The sequence below is a fragment of the Coregonus clupeaformis genome, chromosome 20 (assembly GCF_020615455.1).
Source record: "Coregonus clupeaformis isolate EN_2021a chromosome 20, ASM2061545v1, whole genome shotgun sequence".
In the NCBI taxonomy this organism is placed as follows: Eukaryota; Metazoa; Chordata; class Actinopteri; order Salmoniformes; family Salmonidae; genus Coregonus; species Coregonus clupeaformis.
In genome coordinates, this window is record NC_059211.1 from 59203671 (window position 1) to 59223980 (window position 20310).

Below are 20310 nucleotides of genomic sequence, written 5' to 3' on the forward strand. Positions count from 1 at the left end.
GGTGTGACCCCTACAGCAGGGGCTGCGTTATAGGTCAGGAAGTTCCCAATCTGGTCCACAATCACTGTTAGAAGGAATTCATAAGAGGTCAGTGGCATTCAATGAATATCAAAAATTATATAAGTCATTGTCTCTTGGAAACATTCCTTGCACATCACGGGAACTTTACTATGAAAACGTTAGTTAATTACCTAATGACTCTTAAGGGAACGTTCTCTAAAGTTGTGGGAACGTTTGTTCAATAATTAGGCTACTTCAAGGAAGCAAGGGAGGAATGAAGGATGCATGCAAAATATTCGAACACGGCCCGGTGACTGGCTAAAGTCTAGCTACGTCATCCGTTTCGATGCCCTGGATGGTTCAGCTGTCAATCATATGGGTCCAACATGGACGACCTGGTAATGCAGCAAAGCCCGTGATAGGACTGGAGGGACCAGAATATAATAAGAAAAGCTTGCAGGTAAGGACAACATAATTGTATACATTTGTCATATAAATGTAGATGAAGTGAGCAACATCGGCGAGTGTATAGGATGTGAAACGCTTCTGTCCGTGTATTTGTTATGACCTAACGTTAGCTAGGTAGCTTGCTTGGATGCAGCTAGCCTAGCGCAGCGCTAAAGTAAACTCATTTGGTCAACTGCAACACTAACGCTAGTATGATAACACAGCAAGTATCCAAACAGTTTAGATAAATGTAGCTAAAACAAGTGTGTGGTAACTAGTGTAGATTTGCTTTGCAAATGTAGCGATAACGGTATTAAGAACAATGTTGATTGCTGTGTCTTACTGTCGAAGACTTAATTTGTCAATAAAATATAGCTAGCTAGCCAAACACTAGCCTGCAGATCCGAACCGCTTGCTTATAGCTGCCCTACGGTCGGACAACATCCCTGTGAATATTATATAAAGACACCACGGAGCCGGCGCTAGATATGGCTCGGAAAATGTACCTCAATCCAGGGATGAGAAATGCCTTGTTCTCCGAATTGTCCAATTATCCCAACTGTTACAGAAGAAGATTTAACGACGGCTAGCTAGTTCTTCCCGGAACACGGTCCTTTTTGTCCTCATGCTAAATAGCTAGAAGTTAATGCAGCCATTTTGGAATGGCAGTGTCAGCCAATCAGCTCCTTTGTTGTTCAACGCGACCCACATCCCATAATGGCTGCTGTTGCTACTGCTAGCTAGCATGAGGACGATATCTGCACTTTACTTAAACTAGCAGTCGTTCAATCTTTCGGTGTAACAGTTGGGATAATGGGACAATTCGGAGTACAACGCATTTCTCAAATCATAGTTTATTGGTCACATACACAGATTTGCAGGTGCAGCGAAATGCTTGTGTTTCTAGGTCCAACAGTGCAGTAATACCTAGCAATAATACAATAAAAAAAAAAAACACATAATCCAGAAAAATTAAGAAATATCAGGAAAAAGCATTGTCAGAGACCGGAATATAAATATGAACAAAAATGTAAACCCAACAATTGCAACGATTTTAGTGAGTTACAGATCATTTAAAGAAATCAGTCAATTGAAATAAATTCATTAGGCCCTAATCTATGGATTTCACATTACTGGGCAGGGGTGCAGCCATGGGTGGGCCTGGGAGGGCATAGGCCCAGCCACTGGGGAGCCAGGCCCAGCCAATCAGAATGAGTTTTTCCCCACAAAAAGGGCTTTATTACAGACAGAAATACTCCTCAGTTTCATCAGCTGTCCAGGTGGCTGGTCTCAGACGACCCCGCAGGTGAAGAAGCCAGATGTGGAGGTCCTGGGCTGGCGTGGTTACACGTGGTCTGGGGAGGTCCTGGGCTGGCGTGGTTACACGTGGTCTGGGGAGGTCCTGGGCTGGCGTGGTTACACGTGGTCTGGGGAGGTCCTGGGCTGGTGTGATTACACGTGGTCTGGGGAGGTCCTGGGCTGGCGTGGTTACACGTGGTCTGGGGAGGTCCTGGGCTGGCGTGGTTACACGTGGTCTGGGGAGGTCCTGGGCTGGCGTGGTTACACGTGGTCTGGGGAGGTCCTGGGCTGGCGTGGTTACACGTGGTCTGGGGAGGTCCTGGGCTGGCGTGGTTACACGTGGTCTGGGGAGCTCCTGGGCTGGCGTGGTTACACGTGGTCTGGGGAGGTCCTGGGCTGGCGTGGTTACACGTGGTCTGGGGAGGTCCTGGGCTGGCGTGGTTACACGTGGTCTGGGGAGGTCCTGGGCTGGCGTGGTTACACGTGGTCTGGGGAGGTCCTGGGCTGGCGTGGTTACACGTGGTCTGGGGAGGTCCTGGGCTGACGTGGTTACACGTGGTCTGGGGAGCTCCTGGGCTGGCGTGGTTACACGTGGTCTGGGGAGGTCCTGGGCTGGGCGTGGTTACACGTGGTCTGGGGAGGTCCTGGGCTGGTGTGGTTACACGTGGTCTGGGGAGGTCCTGGGCTGGCGTGGTTACACGTGGTCTGGGGAGGTCCTGGGCTGGCGTGGTTACACGTGGTCTGGGGAGGTCCTGGGCTGGCGTGGTTACACGTGGTCTGGGGAGGTCCTGGGCTGGCGTGGTTACACGTGGTCTGGGGAGGTCCTGGGCTGGCGTGGTTACACGTGGTCTGGGGAGGTCCTGGGCTGGCGTGGTTACACGTGGTCTGGGGAGGTCCTGGGCTGGCGTGGTTACACGTGGTCTGGGGAGGTCCTGGGCTGGCGTGGTTACACGTGGTCTGGGGAGGTCCTGGGCTGGCGTGGTTACACGTGGTCTGGGGAGGTCCTGGGCTGGCGTGGTTACACGTGGTCTGGGGAGGTCCTGGGCTGGCGTGGTTACACGTGGTCTGGGGAGGTCCTGGGCTGGGCGTGGTTACACGTGGTCTGGGGAGGTCCTGGGCTGGCGTGGTTACACGTGGTCTGGGGAGGTCCTGGGCTGGCGTGGTTACACGTGGTCTGGGGAGGTCCTGGGCTGGCGTGGTTACACGTGGTCTGGGGAGGTCCTGGGCTGGCGTGGTTACACGTGGTCTGCGGTTGTGAGGCCAGTTGGACGTACTGGCAAATTCTCTAAAACGACATTGGTAGAGAAATTAACATTCAATTCTCTGCCAACAGCTCTGTTGGACATTCCTGCAGTCAGCATGCCAATTGCACACTCCCTCAACTTGAGACATCTGTGGCATTGTGTTGTGTGACAAAACTGCACATTTTAGAGTGGCCTTTTATTGTCCCCAACACAAGCGGCACCTGTGTAATGATCATGCTGTTTAATCAGCTTTTTGAAATGCCACACCTGTCAGGTGGATGGATTATCTTGGCAAAGGAGAAATGCTCACTAACAGGGAAGTAAACAAATTTGTGCACAACATTTGAGAGAAATAAGCATTTTGTGCGCATGGAAGTTTTATTTATATTTTTGTATATATATATATATATACACAGCTCTGGAAAAAAATTAAGAGACCACTGCACATTTTTCTTAAATCAGCATCTCTACATGTATGACAGCCGTTCCATTCCAGTGTCTGTTGAATTCCAACACAGGCACACCTCATTCTACTGAATTAGGTACTGATTAGGTGATCACCTGAACCAAATATTATTTAACGAGGAAAAGTATAAAAACCACTGCTGTGGTCATCACTATCCTCTTGCAATAGGACCAGCTGGATGGCAAAAACAGTGCTAATAGTACCTCAACAGTAATATTAATACAAAAATAACTATTGACCATGCCAAAAGAGTTGAAAAGGAAAGTTTTGAGTGAGGAAAAGAAGGGTTCAATTCTGGCTTTACTGGCAGAGGGATACAGTGAGCATCAGGTTGCTTCCATCCTTAAAATTTCAAAGACGGCGGTTCATAAGAACAAGGTCAAGCAGCAGACATTGGGGACAACAAAGCTACAGACCGGCAGAGGGCGTAAATGACTCTCTACTGACCGGGATGACCACAGACTCATTCGAATGTCACTCATCAACCGTAGGATGACATCAAGTGACCTACAAAAAGAATGGCAAACGGCAGCTGGGGTGAAGTGCACGGCGAGGACGGTTCGAAACAGGCTCCAAGGGGCAGGGCTGAAGTCGTGCAAAGCTAGAAAAAAGCCCTTCATCAATGGGAAGCAAAGAAGAGCCAGGCTGAGGTTTGCAAAAGACCATAAGGATTGGACCGTAGAGGACTGGAGTAAGGTAATCTTCTCTGATGAGTCCAATTTTCAGCTTTGCCCAACACCTGGTCGTCTAATGGTTAGACGGAGACCTGGAGAGGCCTACAAGCCACAGTGTCTCGCACCCACTGTGAAATTTGGTGGAGGATCGGTGATGATCTGGGGGTGCTTCAGCAAGGCTGGAATCGGGCAGATTTGTCTTTGTGAAGGACGCATGAATCAAGCCACGTACAAGGTTGTCCTGGAAGAAAACTTGCTTCCTTTTGCTCTGACATTGTTCCCCAACTCTGAGGATTGGTTTTTCCAGCAGGACAATGCGCCATGCCACACAGCCAGGTCAACCAAGGTGTGGATGGAGGGACCACCAGATCAAGACCCTGTCATGGCCAGCCCAATCTCCAGACCTGAACCCCATTGAAAACGTATGGAATGTGATCAAGAGGAAGATGAATGGTCACAAGCCATCAAACAAAGCCGAACTGCTTGAATATTTGCGCCAGGAGTGGCATAAAGTCACCCAACATCAATGTGAAAGACTGGTGGAGAGCATGCCAAGACGCATGAAAGCTGTGATTGAAAGTCAGGGTTATTCCACCAAATATTGATTTCTGAACTCTTCCTAAGTTAACATTAGTATTGTGTTGTTTAATAATGAACATGAACTTATTTTCTTTGCATTATTCGAGGTCTGACAACACTGAATATTTTTTGTCATTTTGACCTTTGTCATTTTCTGCAAATAAATGCTCTAAATGACAATATTGATTTGATTTATTTCTTTATTTTTAATGATTTATAAAGCCTGGCACATCTAACAGGATATTGATTATAGACCTAATTAAGTTGGGGTTTCCTCTCTCCTCACTTTTCTTAGACAATAAGGCAATGGCTGTTTTCTCACCTCCTCATTCTGCTGCTACCTCCACCACATTGTTCTCAACACCAATAAGCTGGTTAACTTTGCTATTATGCACATAGCAACATGGTCAAGGAAAAGGCGCCAATTCAACAGCGCACTGATGTTTCAGGACCAAGGACAGCAACCACTATCAAACGCGGGAGAAAGCGCATCTGTTATAAAATAATATAATTTTTATTAGTTGCACCATTGTTCCTACGTAGGATAACCATATACAATTTCAGTAGAATATGTCTTAGTGATAGATTGTGCCATCCCCATGGCCTCCACTCAGACAGGCACGAATCAGACAGATGTCTTATACACCATGATTTTTTTTTTTTGGGGGGGCTACTGCTCGACTAAAGAAATATCGGTCGACCAACAGCCTATCAACCAAACAATCAACCAAATGGGGTAATCTCTACAGAGTATGTTACTGTCCCTGATGTCTCTCTGGAAGGAGATCCTCGCCCTGAGCTCGTCTACTTTATTGTCCAGGGACTGAACGTTAGCGAGTAGTATACTCTGAAGTGGTGGACGGCTGCTGAGTCTGACTCGGGCCTCACTCCTATCTCTTATCCAGCGCCAGCGTTTTGGGATGAATAGAGCTGCCTCCGGATGTTCAAACAAAGGATCTCGGTCAGGGAAGTCGAATTTCTAGTGAGTGACCACCGATCTAATATCCAAAAGTTATTTCCGGCTGTAGGTAATAATACAAGAAACGTTCTGAGTAAATAATGTAAGAAATAACACAGAAAAAAAAAATAATACTGCAGAGTCGGCTAGTAGCTAGAAACAGGGCGACCACGTCTGTTGGCGCCATCTTGTTCTCGTCCCTGGATATACACAGGAATGCTGTCCGACCCGACTGTAAACAAGCGGGTTTTGAGTTGTTTCATCTTACTGTCCAAACGCATTGTATGCAGCCGGCAATACACTCATATGGTTAATGTTAATTCCTGATGTTGCGCCCTGCATTCAGACAGGGGGTAAACAACAGACTGCTGGAACCTGCTTGACTTAACGCGATACGCAACATCAGGGACTTCCATTCCTAGGCATTAGCCAGCGTGGTGGTGGAAGATGGTGTTTAATAAAGAAAGTACCCAGAAAAAAATAAAGTACCCCTATTTCCTAGGGCCGGGACGATACCAGAATCGCAATAATTCTAACACGAAGCAGACCAAACTCTTTGGTCCTTTAAATACCTGCTGTATGTAAACTATTGTGTGCTTTAGCTTGGAAAATAGGACAACATGATGTTTTGTTTACAACATTTTAGGGCTGTTTCCCTAAAGAAGTTACAATCGCTTCAGGGACACGAACACAGCCACGATAATAAGATGAAACGACTCAATATCGGCATCTGTTGGCCTTTGGGCTAGACAAACGGCTAACCACATTGCGTGCTAGCTTCATCAGCTACCTAGCTCGCCAGCTAGTTACGCCATTTCGTTAACCCAGATATCGCTTCTCTATGTTGCTGGCATTATGCAACAGTTTACTAACATTGGCCCCCACAAAATAATGATTTTAATTGTTAAAAATAGTCCTGCCCTTGTTACAAACATAGCTAGCTTGCTAACATGTTAGCTAGCTGAGCATCGTCACCTAGGAAACAGGCTTTAAATGTCACAGATAGCTAGCTGCTGATGTACTGAGGCCCTATTCAGATTTTTGTTTTAATTATTTGTTCTCTTCATAGGGCTCGGTGCGTTTGCAGCCAGGAGAGAAAACGGAAATATGCCTACTCCGTATTTTACCCTAGATGCCCAACTGAGGTTCCATGACAAATGGCTGAAGATCGACCTGCAGGTAAGACCACTGCCCACTTCACTGCCATGAAAACTCTTGGCTGGAAAGTAGGCCTATTGTACAATGAAACAGTGATGATAATTTTAGTTCTTACAAACACCATGTTGACACAACATTATTTTAAAGCCTTGAACATGGAGGTAGATGTGCAGGTAGCTTAGTGGTTAAGAGCGTTGTGCCAGTAACCGAAAGGTCGCTGGTTCTAATCCCCGAGCCGACTAGGTGAAAAATCCGTCGATGTGCCCTTGAGCAAGGCACTTAACCCTAATTGAGCTCCTGTAAGTGGCTCTGGATAAGAGCGTCTGCTAAATGACTTAAATGTAAATGTAAATGGTGTGCTTGCCTAGAGATGAACACCCTGCATGGGTCGCCAACCCCTCTCCTCCTATAAAGCTACTGGGTGTGTAGGCCCCCACACAAACAGCTGATTAGTCTTGCTGAGGTTTATTATGTACAGTTTCAGTTCTCTTCTGTATTTTGGAGTAATCAACTGAGACTGACTGGGCCTATGATCTCGGATGGAAGATTAGCTTCAGTTAACCCGGTTGTGGTAATGATGAATTGCTCTTTCTCAACCATTCTGTTCTATTTCCAATATGTTAAAGATAAATGATGACATTGATTCAAATCAAATCAGTAATGTGGTGGTCTTACCGTGTTTGCCAGCATGTTAGCTAGGTTCATGCTGGTTTTGATCGAAGCAAGGTGCAGAACTCCAGTATTGGGTCCACTGCAGTTTAAAGGGATACTCCAGTATTGGGTCCACTGCAGTTTAAATGGATACTTTGGGGTTTTGGCAATGATGCCCTTTATCTACTGGCCCAGAGTCAGATGAAGCCCTTTATCTACTGACCCAGAGTCAGATGGAGCCCTTTATCTACTGACCCAGAGTCAGATGGAGCCCTTTATCTACTGACCCAGAGTCAGATGGAGCCCTTTATCTACTGACCCAGAGTCAGATGGAGCCCTTTATCTACTGACCCAGAGTCAGATGGAGCCCTTTATCTACTGACCCAGAGTCAGATGGAGCCCTTTATCTACTGACCCAGAGTCAGATGGAGCCCTTTATCTACTGACCCAGAGTCAGATGGAGCCCTTTATCTACTGACCCAGAGTCAGATGGAGCCCTTTATCTACTGACCCAGAGTCAGATGGAGCCCTTTATCTACTGACCCAGAGTCAGATGGAGCCCTTTATCTACTGACCCAGAGTCAGATGGAGCCCTTTATCTACTGACCCAGAGTCAGATGGAGCCCTTTATCTACTGACCCAGAGTCAGATGGAGCCCTTTATCTACTGACCCAGAGTCAGATGAACGTTAGAGCAATGACTGGAAGTCTATGGGTATCTGCTAGCAGAGTTGGCTATGGGTATCTGCTAGCAGAGTTGGCTATGGGTATCTGCTAGCAGAGTTGGCTAAATGGCCTCATTGACAAAATCCAGAGGTATCCCTTTAAACTTTCAAGCTGACGGTGTGAAGTGATGCAATGTGATGTGTGTGTTTATGTGTTTGTTTTTCTTCAAGACATTCGAGCTAGTGTTGCATAAGTATTTTCCTAAATGCTTGTTGCCATAATTAGACAGGCAGCTCTCAATGATGTCCGAGGTTGCTTCCCAAATGGCAGCCTTATATTACCCTTCGTATGTAGGCCTATAGGGCTCTGATCAGAAGTAGTGCACTATATAGGGAATAGGGTGCCATTTGGCACGCTCCTCCCTGTCCTACACATGGCTTGGATGTTAGCATGCCATGTTATTGACAGTGAAACCTGACTCTTTGAAAGCCTGTTTTGGCTGTTTGTCCATTTAGTCAATAGTTATTGGATTACTTTTATGAAGCAATGTGAGTAGGGGAAGCCTAGATTTCTACACTCATTGACAAATAGACTCTCAAGCAGGCACATCAAACTGTGCTGTAAGTCTGTCAGAGGATCATTTGATTGCGCAGTATTCCAGAATTGTTATGGCACACTGTTAATTCAGTAACTTCTAGTATTTTCAAACCGGATGTTTGACAGACTGTTGGTGAACCTGCTGTAGCCTTTAATATATTTGGGATATTGACATGGTCCAAATCTTGTTCTTTAAGAACAAGAGGCTTTATCGATCTGTCCAAGAATAAACCCGCTCCATGTTGGCCTCTTGCTTCAGTAAAATACAAGAATACTACTGCCACCTTATTCTCTATATAGTGCACTAGACTAGACCAGGACGCCCTTCCTGGTTGTTGTTCTGACTGTGTATGTTGTGTAAGGCTTGGTATAAACCCTAAATTGATGTCTTTTCCTATGGCAGCGAGTGTTCTCTCCAGAGGGGCTGAGTGAGATGTGGAATGAGATGGTGAAGGATGAAGAGATCACCTTCAATGGAGAAGAATCGGCTCACCCAGGTAGAAACTACAATACCCATCTACCCTGTACCTTTTCATGACTACAATACCCCTGAACCTTTAAATATATTAGTATTTTTTTTTTGAGTGTTAAGATTTTCAGGGTTCTCCCCCAGGAATGTAAGAGGGGGGCTGCACCATCTTTTTGACTATGTAAACCTTTCAGAGCAATCACCTTCCACTGTGAAAAACTACAAGCCTGAAAATGCCATGCGTTTCTAATATACTGTACCAGTCAAAGGTTTGGACACACCTACTCATTCAAGGATTTTCTTTATTTTTAATATTTTCTACATTGTTGAATAATAGTGAAGATATCAAAACTATGAAATAACACAACCAGAAAAGTGTTAAACAAATCTAAATATATTTTATATTTGAGATTCTTCAAAGTAGGCACCCTTTGCCTTGATGACAGCTTTGCACACTCTTGGCATTCTCTCAACCAGCTTCACCTGGAATGCTTTTCCAGCAGTCTTGAAGGAGTTCCCACATATGCTGAGCACTTGTTGGCTGCTTTTCCTTCACTCTGCGGTCCAACTCATCCCAAACCATCTCAATTGGGTTGAGGTCGGGTGATTGTGGAGGCCAGGTCATCTGATGCAGGATTCTATCACTCTCCTTGGTCAAATAGCCCTTACACAGCCTGGAGGTGTGTTGGGTCAATGTCCTGTTGAAAAACAAATGATAGTCCCACTAAGCCCAAACCAGATGGGATGGCGTATCGCTGCAGAATGCTGTGGTAGCCATGCTGGTTAAGTGTGCCTTGAATTCTAAATATATCACAGACAGTGTCACCAGCAAAGCACCCCCAAACCATCACACCACCTCCTCCATGCTTCACGGTGGGAACCACACATGCGGAGATCATCCATTCATCTACTCTGCGTCTCACAAAGACACGGCGGTTGGAACCAAAAATCTCAAATTTGGACTCCAGACCAAAGGACAGATTTCCACCGGTCTAATGTCCATTGCTCGTGTTTCTTGGCCCAAGCAGGTCTCTTCTTCTTATTGGAGTCCTTTAGTAGTGGTTTCTTTGCAGCAATTCGACCATGAAGGCCTGATTCACGCAGTCTCCTCTGAACAGTTGATGTTGAGATGTGTCTGTTACTTGAACTCTGCAAAGCTGTCATCAAGGCAAAGGGTGGCTATTTGAAGAATCTCAAATATAAAATATTTTGATTTGTTTAACACTTTTTTGGTTACTACATGATTCCATATGTGTTATTTCATAGTTTTGATGTCTTTATTATTATTCTACAATGTGGAAAATACAAAAATTAAAGAAAAACCCTGGAATGAATAGGTGTGTCCAAACTTTTGACTGGTACTGTATATTATAATTGTGCAATGTTTCATGTCGTTCCATATGATCAAAATAAAGAAACTTATGCTACAAGGGGATATGGATCTTTGTCCCAGCGAGCCGTGGTATCAGCTGATATTCGCCAACCAGGCCTGGGATGTCCAGGTTATTGAGTTGCCATAGTGGCCGATGTGCTCCAGTAATTATGTAGTCTGTATTTCGCTATGTCGTTTATTTATCGCATGCACAAATAGCCTAGGTTTACCAGAATATCACCTGTCCGGCAGTGAGAGCGCGCAACTCATCCAACAGCTGGTTGATGCGTGAAGAGAAACGTGTTCTGATAAGCCCAGTCATTAAGCAACAATTCTAAATGCAACTGCAGGAAAAACACAGGTTTGATGGGAGGATTTGATCCCAGCTTTCCATTCTAGTATTATTTATTCCTCAACTCCTAGTTGATAGAGTATCTGGCTTTAGTTAAACTAACCATGAGAAGGGCTTCGTCAGTGTTTCCCCTGCATTCATTTAGCAGCGGCGCACACCAAAAATATGGAACAGGAATCAATAAAGCGCTGTAATGATAACCGGACTAACTTTCCCAGAAACCTTCCCAATAAAATGTTAACTAGCGACAAAGTAGCCTATGCCTACCTGGCAGAATGATATCATGATTATTTCGATCAATCCAGTGGCCATTAGTTTTGCAAACTCCATCACGTGTGTGCTACAGAAACACAGCTACCTAGATGCACGGGCACTTGAATTAAAGGGTAACTACACTAAAAAATAAACATGTCTTTAGATGTTTCCCAGTCCTCAAAAGTGGTCTCCTGATGTGGTTTTAGCATTGTTGTGTACTTTTAAAACATTCAATTTGGTTGTTTTTCAATGGAAAAAAGTTAGATTCTGACAGCGAAAACCTGAAAAAACTGTGGCAAAACGCTCACACCTGACCCCCCCCCGCATGCGCACAATATGTGAACACACTGTGATCTTGCCGTCATACCTGTGGTCCCTGTTCTGTTGAAAAATGAAATTACTAGTATCATTCTAGGAAAAATACTGTGAAAAATATTAATGAAATTAAATAATTCATTTGCACTAAATCACTGTGTTTGCTGCTTTATTTGTTATCATTTAAGGCTCTTGATTGCAGGAAATGGCAGTTACATATGTTTAAAAAATAACAACAAATCTCTGACTCCAAAGCCCCCCCCTCCGGGCCTCCCCATCACATCACTCATCAGCACCACCTTGTTAAAGAAGCCAGGGGAGAACCCTGGATGTACTGTTTGTCTAGGAGCTAGGATGCTAGGATGCGAGGAGATAAAGGTGATGGTTCTGTAATGCTGTGAATGTCTGTCCTCTCCCTTCAGAAGACTGCACTGATTGCTTCGGTGCTCAGAAGAAGGATGAATCCAACGACAAAGAGAAGAAGGAAGAGGAAGACGTGTCGACGTCTGTCCATCACTCCATCATCGAGACGTGGGACTGGGGGCGGCAGCCAGGTGGGTGGGATCTGTTTAGTAAACACCTGGACAGAGCTGATTAGGAGTAAACAACAATAAGTAAATTATGACTTGACTTCACTTGAGTCTACAACCTACTTACTGCTTGTAGGCTGCTGTTTGTGTCTGATTCATGGTTTTAAATAATGGATCTCTTGCTAATAGCAGTTCCGATGTCAGACATTGCAGCTGCTTTTAGTTTTGTAAACAAGGCCAGAGGTGTAATGTTAAAATGCAGTGCTGTGTTGGACTCTCCATTTCTAAATGTCGAGTTTTGACATGAGTGGAATTAGAGTATGATAGCTAAAGAGATGGAGAAAACAGCTGTCTCCGGATTACATCTTCAAACTAAGGGCAACCATGGCATCCGTGACAGAGAGGGAGACGTGTCCATCATGCATGATGTATACGGGTAAGATAGTCTAGCTAGCTACATTTTCAGATATTACAAGTTTCTAATTTTGACTAAGTGGTTTCATTTCAAGTTAAAGTGTACTGTTAGCTAGCTAGCTAACGATAGCTGGCTGGCTCGCTAACTAACGTTACTTGTATGATCTTATTATTCATATTTCAGAGCCATTTGCTTGGCTAGTTAGAGCCTAATGTTAGCTACCTGACGATTCATGCAGGGTAGTAACGTCATGAGTTGAGATTATGGTTCATTGTTTACCTAGCTAGCTAGCTACTTGTCTTAACAAAATACTCCACTATGCAGGTAACCATTTCGGGTGCATTCGTAAATTCAGTCTGAGTATGCCAGAGCGCAGAATAACTGGTGAATTTACGAACGCACAACACCCGTTGAATATGGCCGGTGTCAGTAAACGTCGGCAAAAAAACTTAATTAAATTGTTGCCAGCAGCACAGTTACAGTCACCAACGCTCTGGATAACATAAAAACAGCCTAAAATGCTCTGCTAGGGCGAGTACAATGGTCAGTGGGGTGTTCTCTTATTAAATGAGAGAACACCCTCCCAGCAGAGCTGGTTAGGCTGTTTCCATGTTCTCCAGAGGCAAACAATTAACCATAATCCCAATTTTGTGTCTGGAAGTAGCTAGCAAGCTAGCCAATGTTAGCCAGTTAGCTTGGGTGCTTGACTGCCGTTGTGAGGTCAGAACGCTCGGCTCAACCCTACTCATCAGCCAGAGTGTCAAGTGTACGCTCCGAGAGCGAAACGAGATGGGTGGGGCTAAAGCTTAAGAGGGTGTGGACAATGCTTAATGGGTGCCAAAACATTCAAAGGCCATTTTCTCAAAAGTGAGAGTACAAGTTTATCAACTTTCAAAGCAGAATTACTTTCCCATTGTTCCCTTAAATGCAGTGTATGATATACCATTTTATAGCTATGTGTCTCTGCTTTTATCCAATGTAAAACAACACCATTTCAAATGTGGCTACATAAGACTGAATCAAGGCGGTCGGTCACAAAGATATTGACTGAGATATTGGAATAGTGACCCTTTCCCCACCTGGCTGTCCCCTATATATCAAGTCAGACTGGCCTTCTGCTGGTGTGGTTTGAGTGTGCCTCTCCTGGCATGCGAGGTGTGACTGGACTAACTATCAAATAACCGGACAGACCATCAAATGACTGGACAGACCATCAAATAACCGGACAGACCATCAAATAACCGGACAGACCATCAAATGACTGGACTGACCATCAAATGACTGGACAGACCATCAAATGACTGGACAGACCATCAAATGACCGGACAGACCATCAAATGACTGGACAGACCATCAAATGACTGGACAGACCATCAAATGACTGGACAGACCATCAAATGACCGGACAGACCATCAAATGACTGGACAGACCATCAAATGACTGGACAGACCATCAAATGACCGGACAGACCATCAAATGACTGGACTGACCATCAAATGACTGGACAGACCATCAAATGACTGGACAGACCATCAAATGACCGGACAGACCATCAAATGACTGGACAGACCATCAAATGACTGGACAGACCATCAAATGACTGGACAGACCATCAAATGACTGGACTGACCATCAAATGACTGGACAGACCATCAAATGACTGGACAGACCATCAAATAACCGGACAGACCATCAAATGACTGGACAGACCATCAAATGACTGGACAGACCATAGGGCAGTGTTTACTCTAGGTACCCCTCCAACCCCAGCCCGTTGCTATGCTGGGTAGTCCTACCCCCCAGCCCGTTGCTATGCTGGGTAGTCCTATCCCCCAACCCCAGCCCGTTGCTATGCTGGGTAGTCCTACCCCCCCAACCCCAGCCCGTTGCTATGCTGGGTGGTCCTATCCCCCAACCCCACATTATTTTATTTATTTTTATTTCACCTTTATTTAACCAGGTAAGCCAGTTGAGAACAAGTTCTCATTTACAACTGCGACCTGGCCACGATAAAGCAAAGCAGTGCGATTAAAAACAACAACACAGAGTTACATATGGAATAAACAAAACGTACAGTCAATAACACAATAGAAAATCTATATACAGTGTGTGCGAATGTAGTAAGTTATGGAGGTAAGGCAATAAATAGGCCATAGTGCAAAATAGTTACAATTTAGTATTAACACTGGAATGATAGATGTGCAGAAGATGATGTGCAAATAGAGATACTGGGGTGCAAATTAGCAAAATAAATAACAATATGGGGGTGAGGTAGTTGGCTAATTTCAGCCTAATATGCAGCCTAAGAAACAAGGTTCATGAAATTGATAACTTGCTAGTAACAGATAACATCAACAGAAAGGGACGAGGCAAAAGGAATGGCAAACAAGTCTGGCTGCACAGCTGATCGGCAAACATACTGTAAATGTTTGCCATGTAACTAAACTAAACAAAAAGAAGAAAACTGTACTAAGAAACAAACATAAATTATATAAAGTATGATAGTAAAAAGCTTTGGAGCACCTTAAATAACATTTTGGGCAAAAAGGCAAACTCATCATCATTCATTGAATCAGATGGCTCTTTCATCACAAAACCCGCTGATATTGCCAACTACTTTAATTATTTTTTCATTGGAGTATTATCAAACTTAGGCATGACATGCCAACAACAACTTCTAAGCCTCCACGTCCATGCATAACTGACCAAATTATGAAAGACAAGAATTGTAATTTTGAATTCCGTAAAGTGAGTGTGGAAGAGGTGAAAAAATGGTTGTCTATCAACAATGACAAGCCACTTGGGTCTGACAACTTGGATGGACAATTACTGAGGATAATAGCAGACAATATTGCCACTCCTATTTGCCATATCTTCAATCTAAGCCTCCAGGAAAGTGTGTGCCCTCAAGCCTGGAGGGACGCCAAAGTCATTCTGCTACCCAAGAATATCAAAGCACCCTTTACTGGCTCAAACAGCCGACCAATCAGCATGCTACCAACCCTTAGTGTTTGACCAGATACAATGCCATTTCACGGTAAACAAATGATCAACTGACTTTCAGCAAGCTTATAGGGAAGGGCACTCAACATGACTGATGATTGGCTGAAATTGACATGACATGACTGATGATTGGCTGAAAGAAGTTGATGATAATAAGATTGTTGGAGCTGTTTTGTTAGACTTCAGCTTTTGACATTATCGAACATAATCTGTTTTGTTAGACTTCAGTGCAGCTTTTGACATTATTGATCCATAATAAACCCCAGGAAGAGTAGCTGCTGCCTTGGCAGGAACTAATGGGGATCCATAATAAACCCCAGGAAGAGTAGCTGCTGCCTTGGCAGGAACTAATGGGGATCCATAATAAACCCCAGGAAGAGTAGCTGCTGCCTTGGCAGGAACTAATGGGGATCCATAATAAACCCCAGGAAGAGTAGCTGCTGCCTTGGCAGGAACTAATGGGGATCCATAATAAACCCCAGGAAGAGTAGCTGCTGCCTTGGCAGGAACTAATGGGGATCCATAATAAACCCAGGAAGAGTAGCTGCTGCCTTGGCAGGAACTAATGGGGATCCATAATAAATACAAATACAAAATGTCGGCCTCTCTTTCGGCTTCTGTTTCTGTTTACCCTCCATGGGTGTGGCAGCATGGTGGTGTATGTCTGGCTGGGTGTGGCAGCATGGTGGTGTATGTCTGGCTGGGTGTGGCAGCATGGTGGTGTATGTCTGGCTGGGTGTGGCAGCATGGTGGTGTATGTCTGGCTGGGTGTGGCAGCATGGTGGTGTATGTCTGGCTGGGTGTGGCAGCATGGTGGTGTATGTCTGGCTGGGTGTGGCAGCATGGTGGTGTATGTCTGGCTGGGTGTGGCAGCATGGTGGTGTATGTCTGGCTGGGTGTGGCAGCATGGTGGTGTATGTCTGGCTGGGTGTGGCAGCATGGTGGTGTATGTCTGGCTGGGTGTGGCAGCATGGTGGTGTATGTCTGGCTGGGTGTGGCAGCATGGTGGTGTATGTCTGGCTGGGTGTGGCAGCATGGTGGTGTATGTCTGGCTGGGTGTGGCAGCATGGTGGTGTATGTCTGGCTGGGTGTGGCAGCATGGTGGTGTATGTCTGGCTGGGTGTGGCAGCATGGTGGTGTATGTCTGGCTGGGTGTGGCAGCATGGTGGTGTATGTCTGGCTGCAGGAGATACGCATTAAGCACTTGGAGGTGGGAGTCCTTGCCTGGACCAGCCCAGCCGGGTGGCTCCTGTTCTCTCCTGTCCTGATTATAGTCCTGTACTGTAGACTTGCCATTAGTGCTTTTTGAGGTCGGTTCGGTTATTACAAAATAATGACATTAAAAGGATTTTCTGAGCTTTTTAATGGAAATTCCAAAGCCAAAAATAGTGAACATTCAATTGTCTCTACCAGGTCCACATTGGTAGACATCAGTAGAAAAATAGGAAATTACTATTAAATAATACCATATTTCAGTTGTGTGTGTATGTATATGTGTGTATATATATATATTTATTTTTTTGGAGGACTTTGTTTTCCATTCCTTGAAGTCGTCATCTAATCTCTGCTCAGGCAGTAGCAGGCAGCCAACCCTCTAACGTTATCTCTGTGCTCCCCATACTGTCCTGTCTTTGAGATAGTATGCTGCAGAGTCATTTGACTAGTTATTACAAGTACATTAGGCATCCTTTCAGGACCGCTTATTACCGACTACTAAAACTATCAATTAGGTAGAGCTACAGGGCCTTCTGAAAGTATCCACACCCTGGACGTATTCCACATGTTGTTGTGTTACAGCCTGAATTCAAAATGACATCAATGACAAAGCAAAAACATGTTTTTAGACATTTATTGAAAATGAAATACAGAAATGTCTCATTTACATAAGTATTCACACCCCTGAGTCAATACATGTTAGAATCGCCTTTGGCAGCGATTACAGCTGTGAGTCTTTCTGGGTATGTCTCTTTAAGAGTTTTGCACACATGGATTGTGAAATAATATTAATAATATTTAATAATATATTCTGGATTGAATATTTGCACATTTGTATTTTCAAAATTCTTCACTGTCAAATTGTTTGTTGATCGTTGCTAGACAACCATTTTCAGGTCTTGCCATACATTTTCAAGTAGATTTAAGTCAAAACTAACTCGGCCACTCAGGAACATTCACTGTCTTCTTGGTAAGCAACTCCAGTGTATATTTGGCCTTGTGTTTTAGGTTATTGTCCTGCTGAAAGGTGAATTCATCTCCCAGTGTCTGTTGGAAAGCAGACTGAACCATAACATGATGCAGCCACCACCATGCTTGGAAATATGAAGAGTGGTACTCAGTGATGTTGGATTTGCCCCAAACATAACACTTTGTATTCAGGACATAAAGTGAATTTCTTAGCTACATTTTTGGCTGTTTTACTTTACTGCCTTATTGCAAACAGGATGCATGTTTTGGAATATTTGTATTCTGTACAGGCTTCCTTCTTTTCACTCTGTCATTTAGGTTAGTATTGTGGAGTAACTACAATGTTGTTGATCCATCCTCAGTTTTCTCCTATCACAGCCATTAAACTCTAACTGTTTTGAAGTCACCATTGGCCTCATGGAGAAATCCCTGAGCAGTTTCCTTCCTCTCCTGCAGCTGAGTTAGGAAAGATGCCTGTATCTTTGTAGTGACTGACACCATCCAAAGTGTAATTAGTAACTTCACCATGCTCAAAGGGATATTCAATGTCAGTTTTTTTTACCCTTCTATCAATAGGTGCCCTTCTTTGCGAAGCATTGGAAAACCTCCCTGGTCTCTGTGGTTGAATCTGTGTTTGAAATTCACTGTTCCACTGAGGGACCTTACAGATAATTGTATGTGTAGGCTACCCTATTGTACACAGTGTTGAGTCCATACAACTTATTATGTGATTTGTTAAGCACATTTTTACTCCTGAACTTATTTAGGCTAAAAACATAATTCCACTTCGACATTATGGGGTATTGTGTGTAGGCCAGTGACACAAAACATCTACATTTCATCCATTTTAAATTCAGGCAAAACAACAAAATGTGGAATAAGTCAAGGAGTATGAATACTTTCTGAAAGCACTGATATATACAGGGTTGGATCTAGATGTCAGCTAGCTGATATATACAGGGTTGGATCTAGATGTCAGCTAGCTGATATATACAGGGTTGGATCTAGATGTCAGCTAGCTGATATATACAGGGTTGGATCTAGATGTCAGCTAGCTGATATATACAGGGTTGGATCTAGATGTCAGCTAGCTGATATATACAGGGTTGGATCTAGATGTTAGCTAGCTGATATATACAGGGTTGGATCTAGATGTCAGCTAGCTGATATATACAGGGTTGGATCTAGATGTCAGCTAGCTGATATATACAGGGTTGGATCTAGATGTCAGCTAGCTGATATATACAGGGTTGGATCAGGGTTGGATCTAGATGTCAGCTAGCTGATATATACAGGGTTGGATCTAGATGTTAGCTAGCTGATATATACAGGGTTGGATCTAGATGTCAGCTAGCTGATATATACAGGGTTGGATCTAGATGTCAGCTAGCTGATATATACAGGGTTGGATCTAGATGTCAGCTAGCTGATATATACAGGGTTGGATCTAGATGTTAGCTAGCTGATATATACAGGGTTGGATCTAGATGTCAGCTAGCTGATATATACAGGGTTGGATCTAGATGTCAGCTAGCTGATATATACAGGGTTGGATCTAGATGTCAGCTAGCTGATATATACAGGGTTGGATCAGGGTTGGATCTAGATGTCAGCTAGCTGATATATACAGGGTTGGATCTAGATGTTAGCTAGCTGATATATACAGGGTTGGATCTAGATGTCAGCTAGCTGATATATACAGGGTTGGATCTAGATGTCAGCTAGCTGATATATACAGGGTTGGATCTAGATGTCAGCTAGCTGATATATACAGGGTTGGATCAGGTTGGATCTAGATGTCAGCTAGCTGATATATACAGGGTTGGATCTAGATGTTAGCTAGCTGATATATACAGGGTTGGATCTAGATGTCAGCTAGCTGATATATACAGGGTTGGATCTAGATGTCAGCTAGCTGATATATACAGGGTTGGATCTAGATGTCAGCTAGCTGATATATACAGGGTTGGATCTAGATGTCAGCTAGCTGATATATACAGGGTTGGATCTAGATGTCAGCTAGCTGATATATACAGGGTTGGATCTAGATGTCAGCTAGCTGATATATACAGGGTTGGATCTAGATGTCAGCTAGCTGATATATACAGGGTTGGATCTAGATGTCAGCTAGCTGATATATACAGGGTTGGATCTAGATGTCAGCTAGCTGATATATACAGGGTTGGATCTAGATGTCAGCTAGCTGATATATACAGGGTTGGATCTAGATGTCAGCTAGCTGATATATACAGGGTTGGATCTAGATGTCAGCTAGCTGATATATACAGGGGTTGGATCTAGATGTCAGCTAGCTGATATATACAGGGTTGGATCTAGATGTCAGCTAGCTGATATATACAGGGTTGGATCAGGGTTGGATCTAGATGTCAGCTAGCTGATATATACAGGGTTGGATCTAGATGTTAGCTAGCTGATATATACAGGGTTGGATCTAGATGTCAGCTAGCTGATATATACAGGGTTGGATCTAGATGTCAGCTAGCTGATATATACAGGGTTGGATCTAGATGTCAGCTAGCTGATATATACAGGGTTGGATCAGGGTTGGATCTAGATGTCAGCTAGCTGATATATACAGGGTTGGATCTAGATGTTAGCTAGCTGATATATACAGGGTTGGATCTAGATGTCAGCTAGCTGATATATACAGGGTTG

General features: G+C 44.1%; 1 protein-coding gene across 1 annotated transcript in view; it reads left to right on the forward strand.

Moving 5' to 3' along the window:
* Positions 1-367: 367 nt before the first annotated feature.
* Positions 368-20310, forward strand: part of LOC123481508 (E3 ubiquitin-protein ligase HERC2-like) — a 63173-nt gene continuing 43230 nt past the window's right edge. The window contains exons 1-4 of the mRNA XM_045205832.1: positions 368-460; positions 6737-6846; positions 9142-9235; positions 11924-12055. Of these exons, the coding sequence (XP_045061767.1) occupies positions 6775-6846; positions 9142-9235; positions 11924-12055 (298 nt within the window). The 5' untranslated portion in view covers positions 368-460; positions 6737-6774. The remainder of the gene's footprint in view (positions 461-6736; positions 6847-9141; positions 9236-11923; positions 12056-20310) is intronic.